Genomic DNA, 17,298 nt, shown 5'->3' on the forward strand with positions numbered 1-17,298 from the left:
AGCTTGGTGTGAGCACCACTGCAGCGTCTTCCAGCAGAAGGAAAGCTACAGGGCCCTGCTACCACCTTCAGTAAGGAACAGGAGCAGAACACACACTATGCGAAGCTGTGTGTGCTGCATTAGCCAGTGGTTGTGGAGGCCTGTAAATACACCTTCAAGGTTGGAGATACTCTTCTCCACTACACCAGCATCACAGCAGACCTCATGGCAGAGCTAGGGGTAGGACAAGCAAAATCCCCACGCAGTAAGAGCTGACACCAGATCCCACACTTAAGTAACATTTATTCTCAGAGTAGATGGTCCAAGTAAAAGTACTCATGCAGTCACGGGGCCTGGCGGCTGTAAGGAACTCTTCCCCAGTTTGTGCTATGTGTGAGCACTTCCACTGAAGTGAAAGTAAGGCAGAACCAGATTTAGCAAGGTACAGGCACTTTGTTCCCAGTCCAAGCAGGGAAAAAAAAAGCCTACATCAGGTCCTGGTCCCCCCACCCCAAAAAAGCCTCATCTTCATTAAACAAAATGTTGTAAAAAATAGAAAAAAACCCAAGATACAGAAAGTCGGTGCTCCCTAACCATACACTACTAGCTTACGTCATCATATGTAAGACCAAAAGTATAGGAGATCATAAAGCTTCCTATTAACAAGTGTTCGGTTACCTGGAATATGTAGCGATATGTATCCTACCACGTGTCTGACTCGGCCTTGCCAACCACACCCACCAGCTGCTCTAACCCTGTGGTTAAACAGTCCCCTGTAGGAATAACATAGGAAAGGTGTCTCAGATTCCACATTACCTGGTTACATAAAACAGTGATTTACAAAAAAACTCATATACCAAACAATATTCTAAATAAATAGTTCATCTTCATGACTATGTACAGAGTCCCCCGCCCCATCAGTTATCCAAGAAGGGCATGTCTGTGTCCATGGGTGCTGGGGCAAGTTCACATAGATAGAAGAGGGTAGAACAGCTCGCCTCCGCCTCCGTCAGCGGCTCCAGCCGCACCAGTTTGCTCTGGGTGGGCTCGGGGTCCAGGCTGCTCTCCAGGAGCTCATCCACTTCCGGAGCTTTGTCAACAGAGGGGGGAGTTTCGGCTGCGGAGCTGCCGCTCTCCACAGCGGCACCTGCGTTCCCATCGAGGAATGCAAGGAGTGGAAACGCAGTGTACTGGATGAGCTGCTTGTCTAAGGGGAAGAGAGAAACAACCACAATGTTACCGGCTCACATGCCCACCTGTGTGCAGAAGGGAAAAAAGAATCGAAATCCAGCCCCCAGAATTTAAGTGATTAATAAAACACACCCATAGGAGTTTGTTATTAAGAAGCTGTCTCATTCATGTGTAACATTTGTGCAATTCCACCAGTTTCTCTGCACCTGGTTCAGTGCCAAAACCCTGAAGCACAAGCACAGGAACTATTTTCAGTTATTTGCCTACCAGCTTGACACAAACCCAGTCAGAGCAAATAACTGAGGTGGCTTTTAGACCAACGCCTGCTCGACTTTTTAAGGAAGCACCACAACTAACCTGACTTTGGCTTAGAAACTTGTGTCTCCTGTGAGGCCGCAGGACCAGCACTGTTCTTGGTAGTTTCTATGCCCTTTGGCTCCACCTGGAAACGAAAGCAAGATCTTAACCACGCACTTCAGGCCTTTTCCAGTGCCACTAGAGCACAGCTGACCAACTACTAAAAATATGTAAGTCTTTATTTGGGAAGGGATGCAGCGGTATCGGTTACCCACACTAACAGACCTTGGCTGAGGAAACGTGAAATGGAAACACAGGCTTACTCAAGCAAGAACCAAAACGAATGCTCGTGAACCAACAGGACAAATGCCAAGAGCTAGTTAGATCTCTGCTCTACTGCTTGTTCTTCAGCTTCTTTCCCCACCAGACAATACAGATGACACCATTCTGACAAAGCGTGTATCGTGTTTGCAAGTACTAAAATCTTGGGAGGAAACAAAAGTCAAGAGACTGGTACAATGTACAGTATTGGCCTCAAGGTATGAGTTTCAAAGGACATAATTAATTAGCATGCTTTTCCCTTTTCTGTTGGAAACCTAACAAACAGGATGAACTCAGCTGCAGCAAAGCCAGAGCATGAGAAGCACGCCATGTACAGGATGGATAAAGTTTCCCTCTCACTACTGTGTACATTGAGCAACAGATGTAAGACTTACTTTGGCATTAGTGATATGATCTGTGGGATTCATCTGCACGGAGCTTGTAAAAAGCTGAGTAAGACAAAACACATCAAGTTTTAAGTATCTCAATGTTGTTATTGAGAGTACAAGAACATCACATCTGCCTGTGTGAGAATCATCCCTGCACTTAGCGTGTTCACCCTTCATCAGGACTAGAGCTCACTTAGCTGTCACTTGCAGAGAACACCTAGCTTTGGTCTGGAATGCCACGAGCCTCACTCAGTCACAATGGAAACAACTGTATTCCATTTCACTGAGCCAAACATGGCTTGCTGCTGCTGTACAATGCCGATTCCTTCCTGCACTGCTGCATGGAGAACTCTGTACCATACGTCAGGACACACCCTGATCAAGTTTGGAAGTGACCCCAAACCAGGAGGAGTCTCATCAGTGCATGGGAGAGCAGAGCTGCTGTTAAGAGGGATCTGAGAGAGGTGGGAAAGGGACCAACATGCACCGTGCCTCTGCCCCCACAACCACACCCCCCATCAAGTTCAGCAGCCAAATGTATTTTGGACACAGTAACACCACACACTGCTTCAGGTTAGGGAACAGATGGGGAGCAGCTCCTCAGAGAGGGGCCCTGGGAGTCGGGTTAGAGACCCCCCCTACCATGAGCCAGCAGCGTGGCCTCACTGCAGGACCATGTTCTGCCACAGGCACGGCACAGCCAGGAGGCCAGTGGAAGCAGTCATTTCCCTCTGAGCAGCACCTGAGGCCACGTGTGGAAGAGCACAGAGCTTGGGGCCTCCAAGTACCAGAGTTTTCCAACTAGAGCACCTGGAGGGTCACAGATGTTTGGGGGCTAAAGACGTACAAGAGACAGAGGGAGCTATAATCCTGCCTGGAGAGGGCAGACAAGGGAGGATAACTGCTCTCTTCCACTGCTTCTAAGGAGGTGTTAGGGAAAAGACAAACTCCACAGATGTGGACAAAGGACAAGAGCAAGTGCTACGAGCTGCTGCCGTGACAGACACAAGGGAATTCTACATAAAGAAGAGTCAAGCACTGGAGCAGGCACCCTAGAGACCGTGGAATCTCCTATCTTTGGAGATACCAGAATTTGAGCCAACAAGATCCTGAGCAACACGATCCAACTTTCAAGCTGGCCCTGCTTTGAGTTAGGGGGACTGGACTAGATGACCTGCACAGGTCCCTTCCAACCTAGACCATTCTACTCCACACAGATCTGAAGAGAAATTGAGAACATCTGCACACTCCTGAGAAGTGAGCTGAAACAGCAGAGGAACTTGGAAAGTAAATCCCAAGAGCCTTTTCATTTTCAGCTCCAGTTCACTAAGAAGACCACAGATGATGTACCGGTCTATTTCAAAGCAAAGGTTAATAATCTATCTGGCATCTGAGTTCACATCTGAGTTCACATGCAAGTATTACCTCATGAAAAAGCCCACTGGTCAATCAAAAACTGAAGCGTTCACTCGAGCAGTGAGGCAGCACAGCATCCTGTGCCCCAGAAACACGTGTTCACAAATACTAATAACTTCCCAGTTTAAAAGGGAATAAAGGCAAAAGGAACAAACCCAAACCCTGTCATGTTTTAAAACTATTTTAAAGAGTATCAAACCCACACAAATATTTTCTGTAGTGTATTACCCATATACTTAAAACAAACAGTGAAAATTACATCGACCAGGAGATCTGGATCTATGCTGAACTGTCGTCCTGATAACATAGCTTGGAAGTCCTCTAAGCTGCAGTCAATACTGTCAAGGTAGTCCAGAAGTTCAACTCTAAAAGACAAACAGTATTTTATGCTGTATTCCTAACAAAAGGAAAAAGAGATCCACAATTAAACTTTACACAGATACACTATATGCATCTGAAAATCTTCACCAGAACTGGAAAGAACGAAGCTTTTCATTAGAAACAACCTCTGGAAAAAAAGTGACATCTTTCATCCTCTTCAGACAAGAGCCCAAGTAAAGCAGACAGGTCCTCGGGAACAGCCATCACAACAATGTAACACTGTGACATTACATTAGCAGGGGGGGCTCTATGGTTTGAATGACAACATCCACATCACTACGCTGTGAGATTACACACCCCAACTCACTTGGTTCACAATGGAAGGTTAAAACACTTACAACAGAAGGATCTTTAGAAACTGGGCAGAATCAAGATGACCTACAGTTTCTCAGTAGAAACTAGTACTCATTTTTTTCTTTACTTCAGTCGTTCATTTGTAACACGTGGGAAAACAGAAGAGCAGGCTACTCACTTCCCAAGAAGATTTATGTTCTGTGAAATGACTCCGTTCTCATTGAGTATGGAATCCATCATTGAGACCGGATCTTCTGCGGTTAGAGTTGACTGGTTATTCAGCTGTACAGCACTCGACATGAGTGGGTTCGTACTCTCACTGACAGGGCTGAAGGGATCATTAGCTGGGACAGCAACTGATTCTGTGGTTTTATCCCCTTGAATTACAGGGGCGTATTCATCTTCATTATCATCTTCCACAATTACAATATCAGGAGAATGACTACAGCTGCAATACGAGACAAATCAATTAAAGCATTTCATACACTCATTTAATCCAGCACTATTCCACAGGTGGAGCTTTAGTCAAGTTACTACAAGGAAATAAACTTCCCTACTGCTTTTTAAAGCCAGCAAGTCACTCTAATTTCCATTGCCAGGGTGCTGTAACGCTCCCTGCAGGTAACGCAGCTCAGCTAGCAGACACTGTTGTGTCAGACCACAGTTAACAACTGCTAAGAAGATACAGAAGCACTGGTGTGTTCTGCATGAGAGCAACTGTATGCTCACATAGAAATGTGGAGTATCTACAAGTGGACCAAAGCACATGAGGCCATCAAACTAGACAGACAGTACGTTGAACGGAATCAACTCTGCAGCATCTGTTACATAAAGGAGCTCCGTTAACAGTGTTGTAGTTAATTAACCTTGCTGCATATAGCAAGGAGGCAGCCTAAAAACCAATACAGAACCTCAAATAATTTGCTTTCCTCCACAAGGTTTTTTTTAAACCCTTAAGCAGCTGTTAGCTGTGCTGCTTCTCTATGACAGCCTCATCTTCATGAAGCTTTTCCATCAGAGAATACATTCCCAGACATCAGCTGAACAAGAACAATGGTACCAGTTCAAGTATAAGCTAGAAATAGCTGAGTTTTACTCCTCAAGGCAGAATACATGCCCTATCCAGGCAGCACAGCTTGGGCAGAGTTGCATCTCAATCCCTGCACCAAGTTTCAACTGCTCAGAGCTGAAAGATAGTTTGTTTCCATACACACAGAAAGGAACTTAGTCACAAAACACTTGAGACTGAAAAAAAACCCCAAAATACACTGGCATAACAAAGTTCAAAGACCACACCAGCCCCTGACAAACAGCACATGCACATTATTGTCCATCTAAGTCTGTAAAAACACGGGAAGTCATTCCTGTCTGTATTTATAACCCAAAGTAAGACAAGGTCACTTACTCTGTCTTCAGACAAGCAGTACATTTAAGAGTGCAATCATACAGATTGCTCCTGACTAGTTTCTAACCTCCACATGTTCTAATTCCAACAGCTAATTAACTATCTGGAACAAATCCAGAGGTCAATAAATCAGAACCTAGTGTAAATTCACAGATGAAGCTCTTGTATGTGTGGGAGCACTGAATAATTTCGACCACTTCATTAAAAAAAAGTTAAGACATCTGAATTACTGCACAATGCTGAAAGCCAATTATCACACAGGGTTCTAGAGACTTCTTACTTGGAAGAATCTGAGGTGGTATCTTCATTTGCTTCTGGTGTAATGGGAAGATTTTCTTCATCACCCATAGGATTTTCTTCATCACCCACATCCTCGGTGACATCATAAATAATGATGTCATCTGAAATCTGTTCCCTTTGTTTTAAGCCCTCATTTCTGTTGAGAGGTACCTGAGAATTTTAAGAGGATCATGGAACAGAAAGACAATGAGCTTCAGCATTCTGACAGTTACCACAGTGTCTGATAAGGCTTCAATTCTTAAGAGGTGTAAGAGCTTTCCTACACCTGGGAGGTTACAAGCTGTTTGTATAAACCCACATTTAATAGAAAAACAACCCCATACAAATAAACAAGCAGCTGGAGAATAGCAGCTACAGGAAAAACGTGTGGCAAATACCAGCACTGTCAGCAAATGCAACAAAATCCATGACAACAAGACTATAAGAGAGTGAGAGTGGATGTTTAAAGAGTACTTTGTCATGACACTATTAATTCTAGTAGCATGCTTCAGCACTCATGTTAATGATTCGGCCCCTAATCAGTATCTGGACAGGAGAAAACAACTTTCCGTGGAGAGACACATTTAAAGGGCAGAGGAACTTGACATGACTTCGCTGGGCTGGATGCTGCCTTGCAGAGCAACATAAAAATGCTATTTCTAACAGTACCATTATTAAAAAACCTGCTTTCTCAGTAGGATCATGTCAAGCTGCATTTAATCCACAGCTGACTGGTTTAACATGTGCCCTGGTTTCAGCTAGGATGGAGTTAATTTCCTTTCGAGCAGCTGGTGGAATGTTGTGTTTGGGAGTTGGGATGGGAGCACTGCTGATAACTCCCTGATGTTTTTAGTTGTTGCCAAGCACTCAAGGAGTTCTTCATATTGCCCTGCTAGCAAGAAGGAGAGGTGGGGGCGCCCAGGAAACTGTGAGGGGACACAGTCAGGACAGGTGACCCAAACTGGCCAAAGAGGGCATTCCATGCCAATTATGCCATGCTCAGCGTAAAAGGGGGTTGTGGCAGGGGGGGAGGGCACAGCTCCAGGACATGCAGCTTTTGGGGATGGTCTGATTTCAGGTCTGACTGTCTGAGCTCAGGACAGCTCTGAGCTCTGCAGTTTGGTGAGAAATTTCATTTGTGTATCACCAGTTTTGTGTATTTTGCTACAAAAGTCCAATTACTGTTACATCTCTCTTTCACTGCTGTCCCAGTGAGCTATCCTTATGCCAACCTATGATGTTTCAGGGTTTTTTTGAGGTTCTTTTTCCTCCCCTTCCCCACACACACCCTCTCAAGAGAGCGAGCAGCTGCTTTGCTCCCAGCTGGGCAAAACCACACCACCACACTGACACTTGGCTTCCAACAGGCACACAACACAGCACAGCACTTCTAGAAGCCAACATCTCTCAGTACACAGCTACGTTTCACTCCCCATCAGACAAGCTGCTCCATCTGTCTGCCCACTCCCTTCATCACAACAGAGACCAAGCATAAATGATGAGAACTTACATGGTGGTTACTGTCAGCTGGCTCTTTCACAATTTGCTGAAATACATTTGACTTTGTAGGTCCATTAGTGTTCAGAAGTAGAGGCCTAAATGAGTAGAGGATTAAAGTAATCTCAAAACCAGTTCTTTGGTTTTAGTAAACACAGCATGTCAGTATACTGACTGGACAGAAAGCTTTCAAGACCATTATTTACCTCTTGCGTTTCAGGCTCACTAGTTGGTTATTCTGCACCAAGGTAACAATAAATTGCACAATCTGTAAGGGAAAGAACACTACTGTTAGTCACTCTTCTCTGTAATTGTTTCTCTCAGAGCACCAAGATACTTTATAGCAGAGACATCAATAATAAAATCTCTACAGTTTGTGTAGTAACTGTTCAGAAAAGTTAAAAACCACGGTAGAACAGAAAACACTGCTGGTAATATCTAAAAAGAAGAGAGTTACTCAGTTGTCTGAGAAAGGCTTTTCACACAGCAGCCATAAGAGGAGACTTCTACACTACATCATGCAGTAGACAAAAACCCCATGGAGTAACTCAAACTACTAGAAGAATTCAAATCAACAATGACAGAAGTCATACAGGGATGCTGACTGTACATGTGACCTGTACTTGTAAACACTGGTTCTGATGAAAGGCATTTTTGACAGATTCAGAAGAAAATTCCATGTACACTTGACTGTTTTAATCAACTTTCTTTTCTCTTTCCTTTTGTGATGTCAGACTCTCTTCCCTTATGTTTTAAAGGTAAGGATTGAATGTACCTGTCTAGCTTGAACAAACTGGAAAAAAAAAATATCAGAGTCCCTGAGACAAGGCTGCTTTTGGTGTTTCTATTTCAGATTATGTAAAAAAAAAACCCTATCTGTAAAATCTTACCATTTACATCAGTTTTGTTAGATCATAAATCTAACTGGTAGACTAAGCTAACCTGTCATCAGAGGGTTCTACTCTAATTTATTCTTCTGATAACGTCAGGAAAATGAAGTCAGTGGGCCAGTAGTGGATTGCCAATACAGAACTCTGGGAAAGGGTTTCTCCTGAGATCATCCACAAAACATTAGTAATCAAATTCCTGAAGCAATAAAAAAAGGGATGAACCCTTTTAACAGCACCTTAATGAATGATGCATGTTCTTGAACCTCTTTCTTTGCAAATGTTTACAAGAGGTGAAACACAGTTTCACAAAGGTTTCTTTCTCCCTGATAAACCACCCTGTTGTTGTTTTCTACAAAAGACAATTTCACACACTACAAAACAAAAGTGAGGGCAAAGATAACATGAAGCACACAGGGTATTCTTTGTTCAGATGCACTCACTCACACAGGCACCTGAATGAAGCCTTACCTTCCGAATAACCTGCTGCTGCTGCAAGTGTTTTGCTCTCAGTTCTGCCACTTCCCTCCAAAGGGATTCATTTTCCCTGTTTGAAAAGGATGATTGAAAAGTCAAAATAAAACCAAGTTTTAAAATATTTACATTAGCCTTTTTTGTTGAAGATTACTTGGCTTTATTAAAGCTTTCTGAAATGTGTTTTTAGAGGTGGGGGTGGGAGGGGAAGTCACACACTCAGCAGCCTCAGCATATAATTATAAAATATTAATCCAAACCCAACAAATAGCTTGCAGAGAATTCCCAGCCGCCTTAAAAGAAATTCCCAACTTTGGCAATGCTGATTACACATACATACAATGAGCATTTAAAAATTAACTGTTTTGTTTCCTTTCCCATAACAAAGTTATGTTCCCCTCTTTCTTCTACTAATTAAATCTTAAGGAATTAGATTAAATAAAGAAAAAAAAAAAGCAGCATACAACTGGTGCCTGGCAGCAGCAGAGTACCAGGCAGCCTAAGCATGCAGTTCCACCACTGAAAAACAGATCTTAATCAAGCCTGCTTGTCCTCCCTCACACACCTCTTGCTAGATGCAAGCCACCTGTCAGGACCAGTACATCCACTTTGACAGCATCTTTACAGAACAAGCTCTCAGGTCACACATGCAGCTGTAGGTCATCCTAACAGGCTGCCTCTGTTAGCTCCAGTAAAAGGGCATGTTAGGTGCTAAAAATTAACAGGGGAATGGCAGGGTGGCAGTTCTCACACAATGCTACCATTTTACAGACCCTCATGGGAGTTCAGTTACAGAGACAGTTTAAAAGCTGCTGTAACGTGGCCCTTGCTATCAGCCTACCTCTCCTTTGAGGGCAGGCTGAGAGAGTTGGGCTTGTTCAGCTTGGAGAACAGAAGGCTCCAGGGGGGACCTTACAGCAGCCTTCCAGTACCTAACAGTTTGTACAGGCGAGATGGATAGGAAGGTGCCTGTAAGAAAGCTGGGGAAGAACCATTCACAAGGGCATGTAGTAGTAGAATGATGGTTTTAAAGTCAAAAAGGGGAGATTTAGGTTGGATATTAGGAAGAAGTTCTTCAGTATGAGGGTGGTGGATCACTGGAACAGGTTGCACAGAGACATAGTGGAGGCCCCATCCCTGGAGATATTCAAGGTCAGGCTTGATGGGGCTCTGAGCAACCTGATCTAGTGAAGATATCCCTGCTTACTGCTGAGGGGGTGGACTAGATGACCTCTAAAGGTCCCTTCCAACTTTACACATTCTATGATCGTACCCACAAGCCTTGTTGTTTCTAACAGCATTAAGCAAATCATGAGGTAGAAAATGAATCCCAAAAGCTTCCATGAGTCAAGAAACAACAACCTCACCCTTCTCCCTGTTGTTGCAGTTTTCAACACAGATGTATGACAACAGAAGGAGTTAAGATCTCTCCACTGGTGTTGGGGGTTTTAAGAAACCTTCAGCTAAGTTTTCAGAAACAACTGTTTATAGACAGAGTGATGAAGCTTACTGCTCACTCCTCAAATTGCTCCTATGTGCAACATACAATTTAAAAGCACAGCTCCAAGACAAATTTAACAGCTGAGGTCAGTGATTCTGAACTGTTTCAGTTTTCCCACCAAAGTTATTAACATGTTTTGTAGGACTAGGTCCTCTGATTCAGCTCCATTTTCTACCTCAATAATTTTAAACTCATGGGACAACAAGCAGGATGTCGAAGACCACCCATTCTATCTTCTCATCTGTACAAACTGTCAGGTCATTAGCAACTGGGTGTCACTTCAACCAAAGTGAGCCCCTCCCTGAGCAGAGTAGTAGGGTTTGGGCCTGATGGCCTTCTGAGGCTTCTTCCAACCTAAATTTGTCCATGATTTGAAAAAGGTAAATATGGACATTTTCATTCTAGACTGGGCAGTTTCTAAAAAAAGAGTCTTCCTAGACAAACTAAGTTTGCATCTTAATAGTCTGCTACTTAAGTAACTACAACCGAAGGCAAGAAGTAGCATTTATTTCTTAATACTTGCACTAATCAGTGACCTCTGCCACAGAGATACACAATCATTTCTGTTATCAACTTGACATAAGGAGCCCTGAGATAGAGCTACTGCTGAGTGCTCTGACTTACAGTGCATGCGTTTACTGTGTTTGTATCTCCTGTCTGGAGCTACGTACTCTAAAGGATTAAGTAATTTATGACACTTGTCTCACTGTTGAGAAAAAATCATAATTACTTGATAGGCAATAATGCAATTGTAAAGGTATTCCTGTACCTCTGTGGTTGAGGTAGCTAGTGACTTTCCAAATTAGCTTTCTAAACAGATTTCCCTGTGTGTCAACTCTTTTGCAATTTTCAACAGTGGAGGAATGAAGACAACAACAGGACAATGAGCAACATTAGTTGTAGTAAGGGAGTACTACAAACAATCTGCACAAACCAAACTCTTCCTCAAACTAAACACAATAGCTGCTACAAACTTAAAAATATAAAACAAACACGAAGGCATACTTTATGCTAAGAGCTGAGTTGAATATCCATCCTCAGCAGCATTGCAGAACTTACTATTATTTTAAAGGTGTTATTTAACTGTCCACTATTAAACAGCTCTTCAAACACCAACATTACTTTTAGCTGTATCAGAAAATTCAATTTTTAATGCAATGCTTTTATTCAAATTTATATTACTCAATTTTAGGGATCAGTTGCTGATGGAGCAACTCACCTCTTCAAAGCAGACAAACGAGATTCAATAGTCTCTTGTTTGATTTGCACCTTTTGAGCACTACTGATTATTTTGGAGAGATCTTCCTGACGTATCTTGTTATCTTCAGGTCTTGAAGAAGAAACCTTTAAAGATTAGAATCCAGAAACAACATATTCCTTTACTTATTTATTGCAACTATTATTTTCTTTCAGTGATTCAGTGTATTTTCTTCCAATGCTGATAAGCTATGCTTTTAAGTTAATAATAAACCAAGCATCAAAATAAAAAAAAAACAACACAGAAACACATAGAAATTTCCTCTTACAGCTGTCACCACATTAGCTTTAGTTGTCAAACATGTGGGCACATCCCAGTTCTTCAGGCATTCTCTTAAATGCTTTACTTCACCATAACTGCTTCACAATAACCTGACATTAAGAAGTACCTCCTTCTCACCTGAGTTTTAACTCAACGTATTTCTATTTGACTTACAATGTGCAGAGCACATTACAGAATCACGTTTAGCAACATAACAAACATGTTTATAGGTTTGTCCCGTTCTCTTTGGTGCAAAGTTTAACGCTTTGCTCTGAGACAAGCTACATGAAGCAGCAGACTGTTGTACTACTGGTGGCAAAATCAAAGCATGCACTGTGCTCTTCTAATACCCATTGACATAACCTGCTCGCTTTTGCCACCTGTGAAACTTAGTATGACAGCAGTGCAGGTTAGATAGAGAAGCCTACTCAACCCCCCAAAATCTTCTTTAAATGAGTCAAGATATGTATTTATGAGCAGAGCAGCTCACTTCCCCAAACTCCAAACTGATTTGTATTCACTATCGAGCAATTAAACTTCACATGACCTTTGCTATTTATTCTTATGCACTTGAGCAGGTTTTCACCACACTGAGTTGTTACTAACCTTCCTTTTGATGAGCTCCAACAAGTCCTCCCGACCCTGCTTAAAATATGGGTGCTGAAACTCTACTGGACCATCTCGCTCCAGTTTGACAATCCCGGAATCAACATGGACAACTTTACGGAAGCCGTCTTTAAAAAAGGAAAAAGAAAGACCTCTCAACATCCATTTGGATCAAGAAACCCAAACTATGCTGCTCCAGCTACAGTATTGCCTGTTTTGAGGATGAGACAGTACCCTATTTGCAAAGCACACAGGGCCACTGCTCAAAGGGAACTGCATGTAACTTAATATGCTGGGGATCTACAACTATGCTAGAGGAAAAAACAAACAAACCAAAAAAAAAACTTACACATGTTTAACTGTCTGACAAAGCTTGCCATGTTGTTGTGCTTGAAGTACTTGGGAAGAATTTCTTTTGCAAATCTCTGTTCATCCAACACCAGGAAGCTTTGGCCATTCTAAAATGAGAGAAGCACACATTAAGCTACTTAAAAAGACCATGGCAGAAAACACACTGGGCTGTTAGAATTAATCACCAGATAGGAATGTTTCCTTTGTGCATGCAGTACGTAACTGATCTGCTTGCCTACAATTTTCCACAACAAGTGTACAGACGCTGCAGTTGCAAAGCAACAGAGTAATTAATTTACATCTCTATCCATACCTGAACTGCAACACCTCTATTGTTCCTGAGTGCTTCCTCAAGGAATTAATTGTTTACTAACAGTTACCACAGTTGCGCTCTAGGACAATCCTATCAATTTTGTATGTAGCTTCAAAGTATTGGAAAGGAATCTAACAAAGAGACACCACAAGGGCAGAATAAACCCAACAACCCATTCAGGGTCCCTTCTGCTTTCCATTATAAGAGCATGATTACTTTGACAGGACATGAAGAACAGATGGAGCTATCAAAGAGCTGATGGTGTCCACTGGGTGTTGGGAGTTACCAAAAAAGTAACTACCCAAAGCAATATCCCTCTCACCCTGAGATTACTGATGTTTTATTTCATCCAGAGGCTTTCACTAAAATAGATGGCTCAGGTCCTTGTTCTTCAGTGAATGTGCTCCATTAACTAAAGGACAAGTAATTGGAAGAATCCAAATTAGGTAGTTCCAAATGGTTTAGGTTTTGCCAGTACAACCACACTACATCCGCTCTGTATTTACTGAGAAGTCTGTCGTCTACAACAAATACTGACACTCCATCTTCTTAGAAGCCCTTTTGTTCAACAGACATGTTTCTTATCCCTATGTGCCAGCAGTTCTACGATCCCAAGAAGCCTGAAGAACCAACCATGAGACCATGCAGAGAACCTTGCTCAAGAGATTGTTTCTGACAAAGCAGCAAGGATCAGATACAGGATTTATCAACAGCTCACCACCGGACAGTTTAGTTAAAGGCTGAGAGGAAGGTGGGAAGATGAAACTCCCAGCAATGCCTGCCTACCTTCTCCTGGAAGCGAAAGCAGAAGCAAAGGGAAGGGCAGTCAGATAATTTTTGCTAATTCATTAGTGAAACTGGGTACTCAAACAAGCAGCACTACAGCAGCCTGTGAGGACAAGAGAGAGCTTTCATGCGGCACCTCACTGTATTGTCACTTTGACATTGTTCAGGCCTAGAGCAGACAAATATGGGAAACAACTCTACTTATTCTTGCTGCCTTGATGGCTGCTTACAGTAAACTTGCACGGACATTAAGGCCTGGCTTGAACTCACTGAAGCAGTGCTACACAGCTAAATGCAGTTTTCAAGCCCTAGCACTACTGACCCCTGCGTACAGCAGCCTCCCCAGTACCTCATTTGGGACTCCTTGTACGTGTTTCCACAGGAGGAAGTACTGTGGCTTCATCAAGACATGCATGCAGGGAGACAAAATCTGGCTGTTCAGTTTCAGGTGGTGTTTATCTTTACAGTTTAAGGGTATGGATTTGTATAGGAGGAAAACAAAGTAGTAACAGTAGCTGTACTTCTCCTCCCCTGTTACACTTTGTACACTTTCTGCACCCCTTAATATTGAAATAGCTATTTTTAAAAGCTATCATTACTCGTGTACCAAGTGATTGCAATACCTTCCCCCATGAAAGAACTGCTGGATGTTGATAATATCAACTGTGATTAATGGATTTTCCACAAACAGCCTTGCAGAATCTCAATTAGATTTTATTTTTAATTAAGAAAATAATACAAGGATACCTAATAATAGCCTTGATGTGCTTGAGATAAAAGTAATGAATTTGGAAAGTCTCCAATTAAAAGTGTAAGATGGCAAAAATGGCACTTTTTAAGCTAGGTAACATCTGAATCTTCACAAAACCCTTAGCATCTCTCTTCCAGAAAAAAAAAAATAAATGGAAAGGAAAGAAAAAAAGCAGAAGGAAAAGCTGCTGTAATCTACTGAGTCTACCTGCTTCCTTCTTCAGAAAGCTTTGGCTCAAGTTACTGGTAACTCACCAGTGAAATGTTTAAGAATAGGTTTTACCGTTGCCTGGCCATTTAAGATAAACTCTGCCATTTCAACAGCACCTGTAGATACCGATACAACTTGAGAACAGGATTTTTTAAGTAAAAATTATACTAAAACACGCAGGATGTAATACAAAAATCAAGTTATTGTTTAAAAAAACCCCCACCTGCTTAGCACTTCTCACTAGAGTTAACAATGCTCACTGCAGCAGACCTGACAGCCCTTCATCAGCCTGCAAGAGAGTGGCTAGTTCCTGCCCTCCAATATTTTAATTACTTATTTTTGTCTGTATCAAGACAGCCACTACACGTTTAACCCGCAGCTCCCAGGACAGGATGCGTCAGCTAACGAGACAAACAGGGCAGAGCAACCCAGAGCAACCCTTGTGTGCCTGCCACCCGCCCCCCATCACTACTGATGGGTACCCAACCTGACTTTCTAGATGCGTGTGGTCCATCCCACCCCCCCCGCCCTCCCTCCCAAGACCGAGGGGCAGCGAGGGTGCGCGGCTGCCCGTGCCCCTCCCAGCAGGTTGACACGAATCCCGGGAAGGCGACACACGAGCGCAACACTTGTCTCCCCACGTTGGCCCCCCCGCCCGCCCATGGGCGCGGGCCGCTCCCAGGCGCCCCCCGTGCCCTCGCCCCCCGCCACGGGCAGCAACCGCGCCCCCAACCCCGACCCGACCCAACCTTGATCCAGGCCGGGGTGACGCGGGGCTGGCAGCGGTCCCGTGTCACGCACCGGGGCCGCGCACGCCCCCACTCCCCCATCTTCTTTCTTCCCCCCCCACCCCGAGGCAGACGCTGCCGCGCAGCCCCTGGCCCTCTCTGCACGGCCGGGCCAAAGGCGAGCCCTGGCGTTTACCAGCTCGCCAACCCGCGGCCGAAACCCCCCGCGTCAAGGATCCCGTTTCCCCTAATACGGTTTAATAAGAACTGCGCATTAGGGCAGCGCAAAGCCCCGGCGCTGCCGGACCATCGCCCCGCCCCCAGCTCACGGGGCCGACTAGCAGCCCCGTGCCCGGGGAGCCCCGGCGTGGCACGGGACGCCTCAGCCCAGGCGGCCACCGGCGCTCCCGCTGCCCACAACCGGAGGCGAGGCGGGATTAGGGCCGGTGAGGCGACCCGGCCTGTCCCCAGCGGCCCAGCCTGAGCCGCGAAACCCGCGAGGGCCCCGAGCCGCGCCGCGCGGGGGAAACCCCAGAGCGGCCGCAGGGCGGCTGGGCCCAGCTCAGCCCGGCCGGCGGGCGGGAGAAGCGCTCGCTCACCCGACGCAGGTTGGGGGGGAAGACGAGGCAAGACGGGCTGAGCCGGGCCAGGCCGGGCCGAGCCGCCCGGGCGTGCCCTGTTTTTCCACCCCCTTCCCCACGCGCACTGAGGCCCGCAGCTCCCCGCCCGCCCGAACGCCGCGGGCCCCGCACAAGGCCCGTCGCCCGCCCGCCCGTCTCTCCCCCCCCACAGGCCCCGGGGGAATAGAGTAGCGGGGGGGTGGATGTGAAGGGTGTGCGGGGAGACCTCCTGCCGCCCAGCGCCGGCGGGCGGGGGCGGGGCGGTCAGTTGCCGCTGCCGGCGGCGCGCACCGCACCTGGCTCCAGGTGATGAGCTGGTTGCTGGGGGCCTCGCCCACCAGCGCCCACAGCTTGCTGAGGAAAGCCGGGACGCCCGCGCCGGCGGAGGGCGGCGGCTGAGGCTGGGGCTGAGGGGGCTGCAGATGCTGCTGCTTCATTGTCGCTCGGGAGCCGCCGCCGCCGCCGTCTGGCCGGGGGGAGGGGCGCACGGGGAGGGAGTACCCGCCTGACCTTCCCCCGCCCCGCCCCGCGCCTGCGCGCCAGGCGGCCGCACATGCGCGTGCGTGCCGGGAGGCCGCCTCCCCGCCCCCTTTCCCCCCTCCCCTCCTGCGCGTTACATAACGGACCCACGTGCGCCGCCCTCACGTGTCACAACAGCGCAGGCCCGGCCGCCTGGGGCGGCACGTGGAGGGGGAGGCCGGAGGCCGGCGGGCCCCGCCCATACAGATACGGCAGGGGGAGGGCAGGGCCAATGGCGGTGCGCGCCTCGGCCCCGGAGGCGGGCGGGAAGCCCGTGCCCCGGTCTCGTGGCCGGAGGCTGAGGAACGAGTGACCCAGGCGCGGGCAGGGGCGTTTATCAGCCTTCAGCGGGGTGGCGCGGGGCAGAGGGGGCCGCCGTACCAAGCCCGTGACAGCCCCCATCTCTGCGGTGGCGCATCAGCTGTGCGAGGCCTCCCGGGCAGCACTGCGTGCGTGGGAGGGCCCGCGGCTGGGAGAGGCGTGATCCCTTCGGCGAGCGCCGGGCGTGTAGCGGGGATGGAGCCGGCGGCTAGCGCCACAGCGCCGGCCCTTTACCCTGCTGCTGCTCCGGCTGCCAGGCACTC

General features: G+C 46.2%; 1 protein-coding gene across 1 annotated transcript; it reads right to left on the minus strand.

Annotated features, from left to right (window-relative positions):
- Positions 1-268: 268 nt before the first annotated feature.
- On the minus strand, positions 269-16,632 carry HSF2 (heat shock transcription factor 2; the record flags this gene model as incomplete). Its single annotated transcript, XM_084261659.1, has 13 exons — positions 269-1,186; positions 1,528-1,612; positions 2,184-2,237; positions 3,853-3,958; positions 4,447-4,716; positions 5,954-6,123; positions 7,463-7,547; positions 7,656-7,717; positions 8,808-8,883; positions 11,531-11,655; positions 12,437-12,564; positions 12,786-12,894; positions 16,492-16,632. The coding sequence occupies 13 exons, from the start codon at positions 16,630-16,632 to the stop codon at positions 897-899; spliced, it is 1,701 nt and encodes a 566-aa protein (XP_084117785.1). The 3' UTR covers positions 269-896.
- Positions 16,633-17,298: the final 666 nt, after the last annotated feature.

The sequence above is a fragment of the Gallinula chloropus genome, assembly GCF_964237585.1.
Source record: "Gallinula chloropus genome assembly, chromosome: 3".
Lineage (NCBI taxonomy): Eukaryota > Metazoa > Chordata > Aves > Gruiformes > Rallidae > Gallinula > Gallinula chloropus.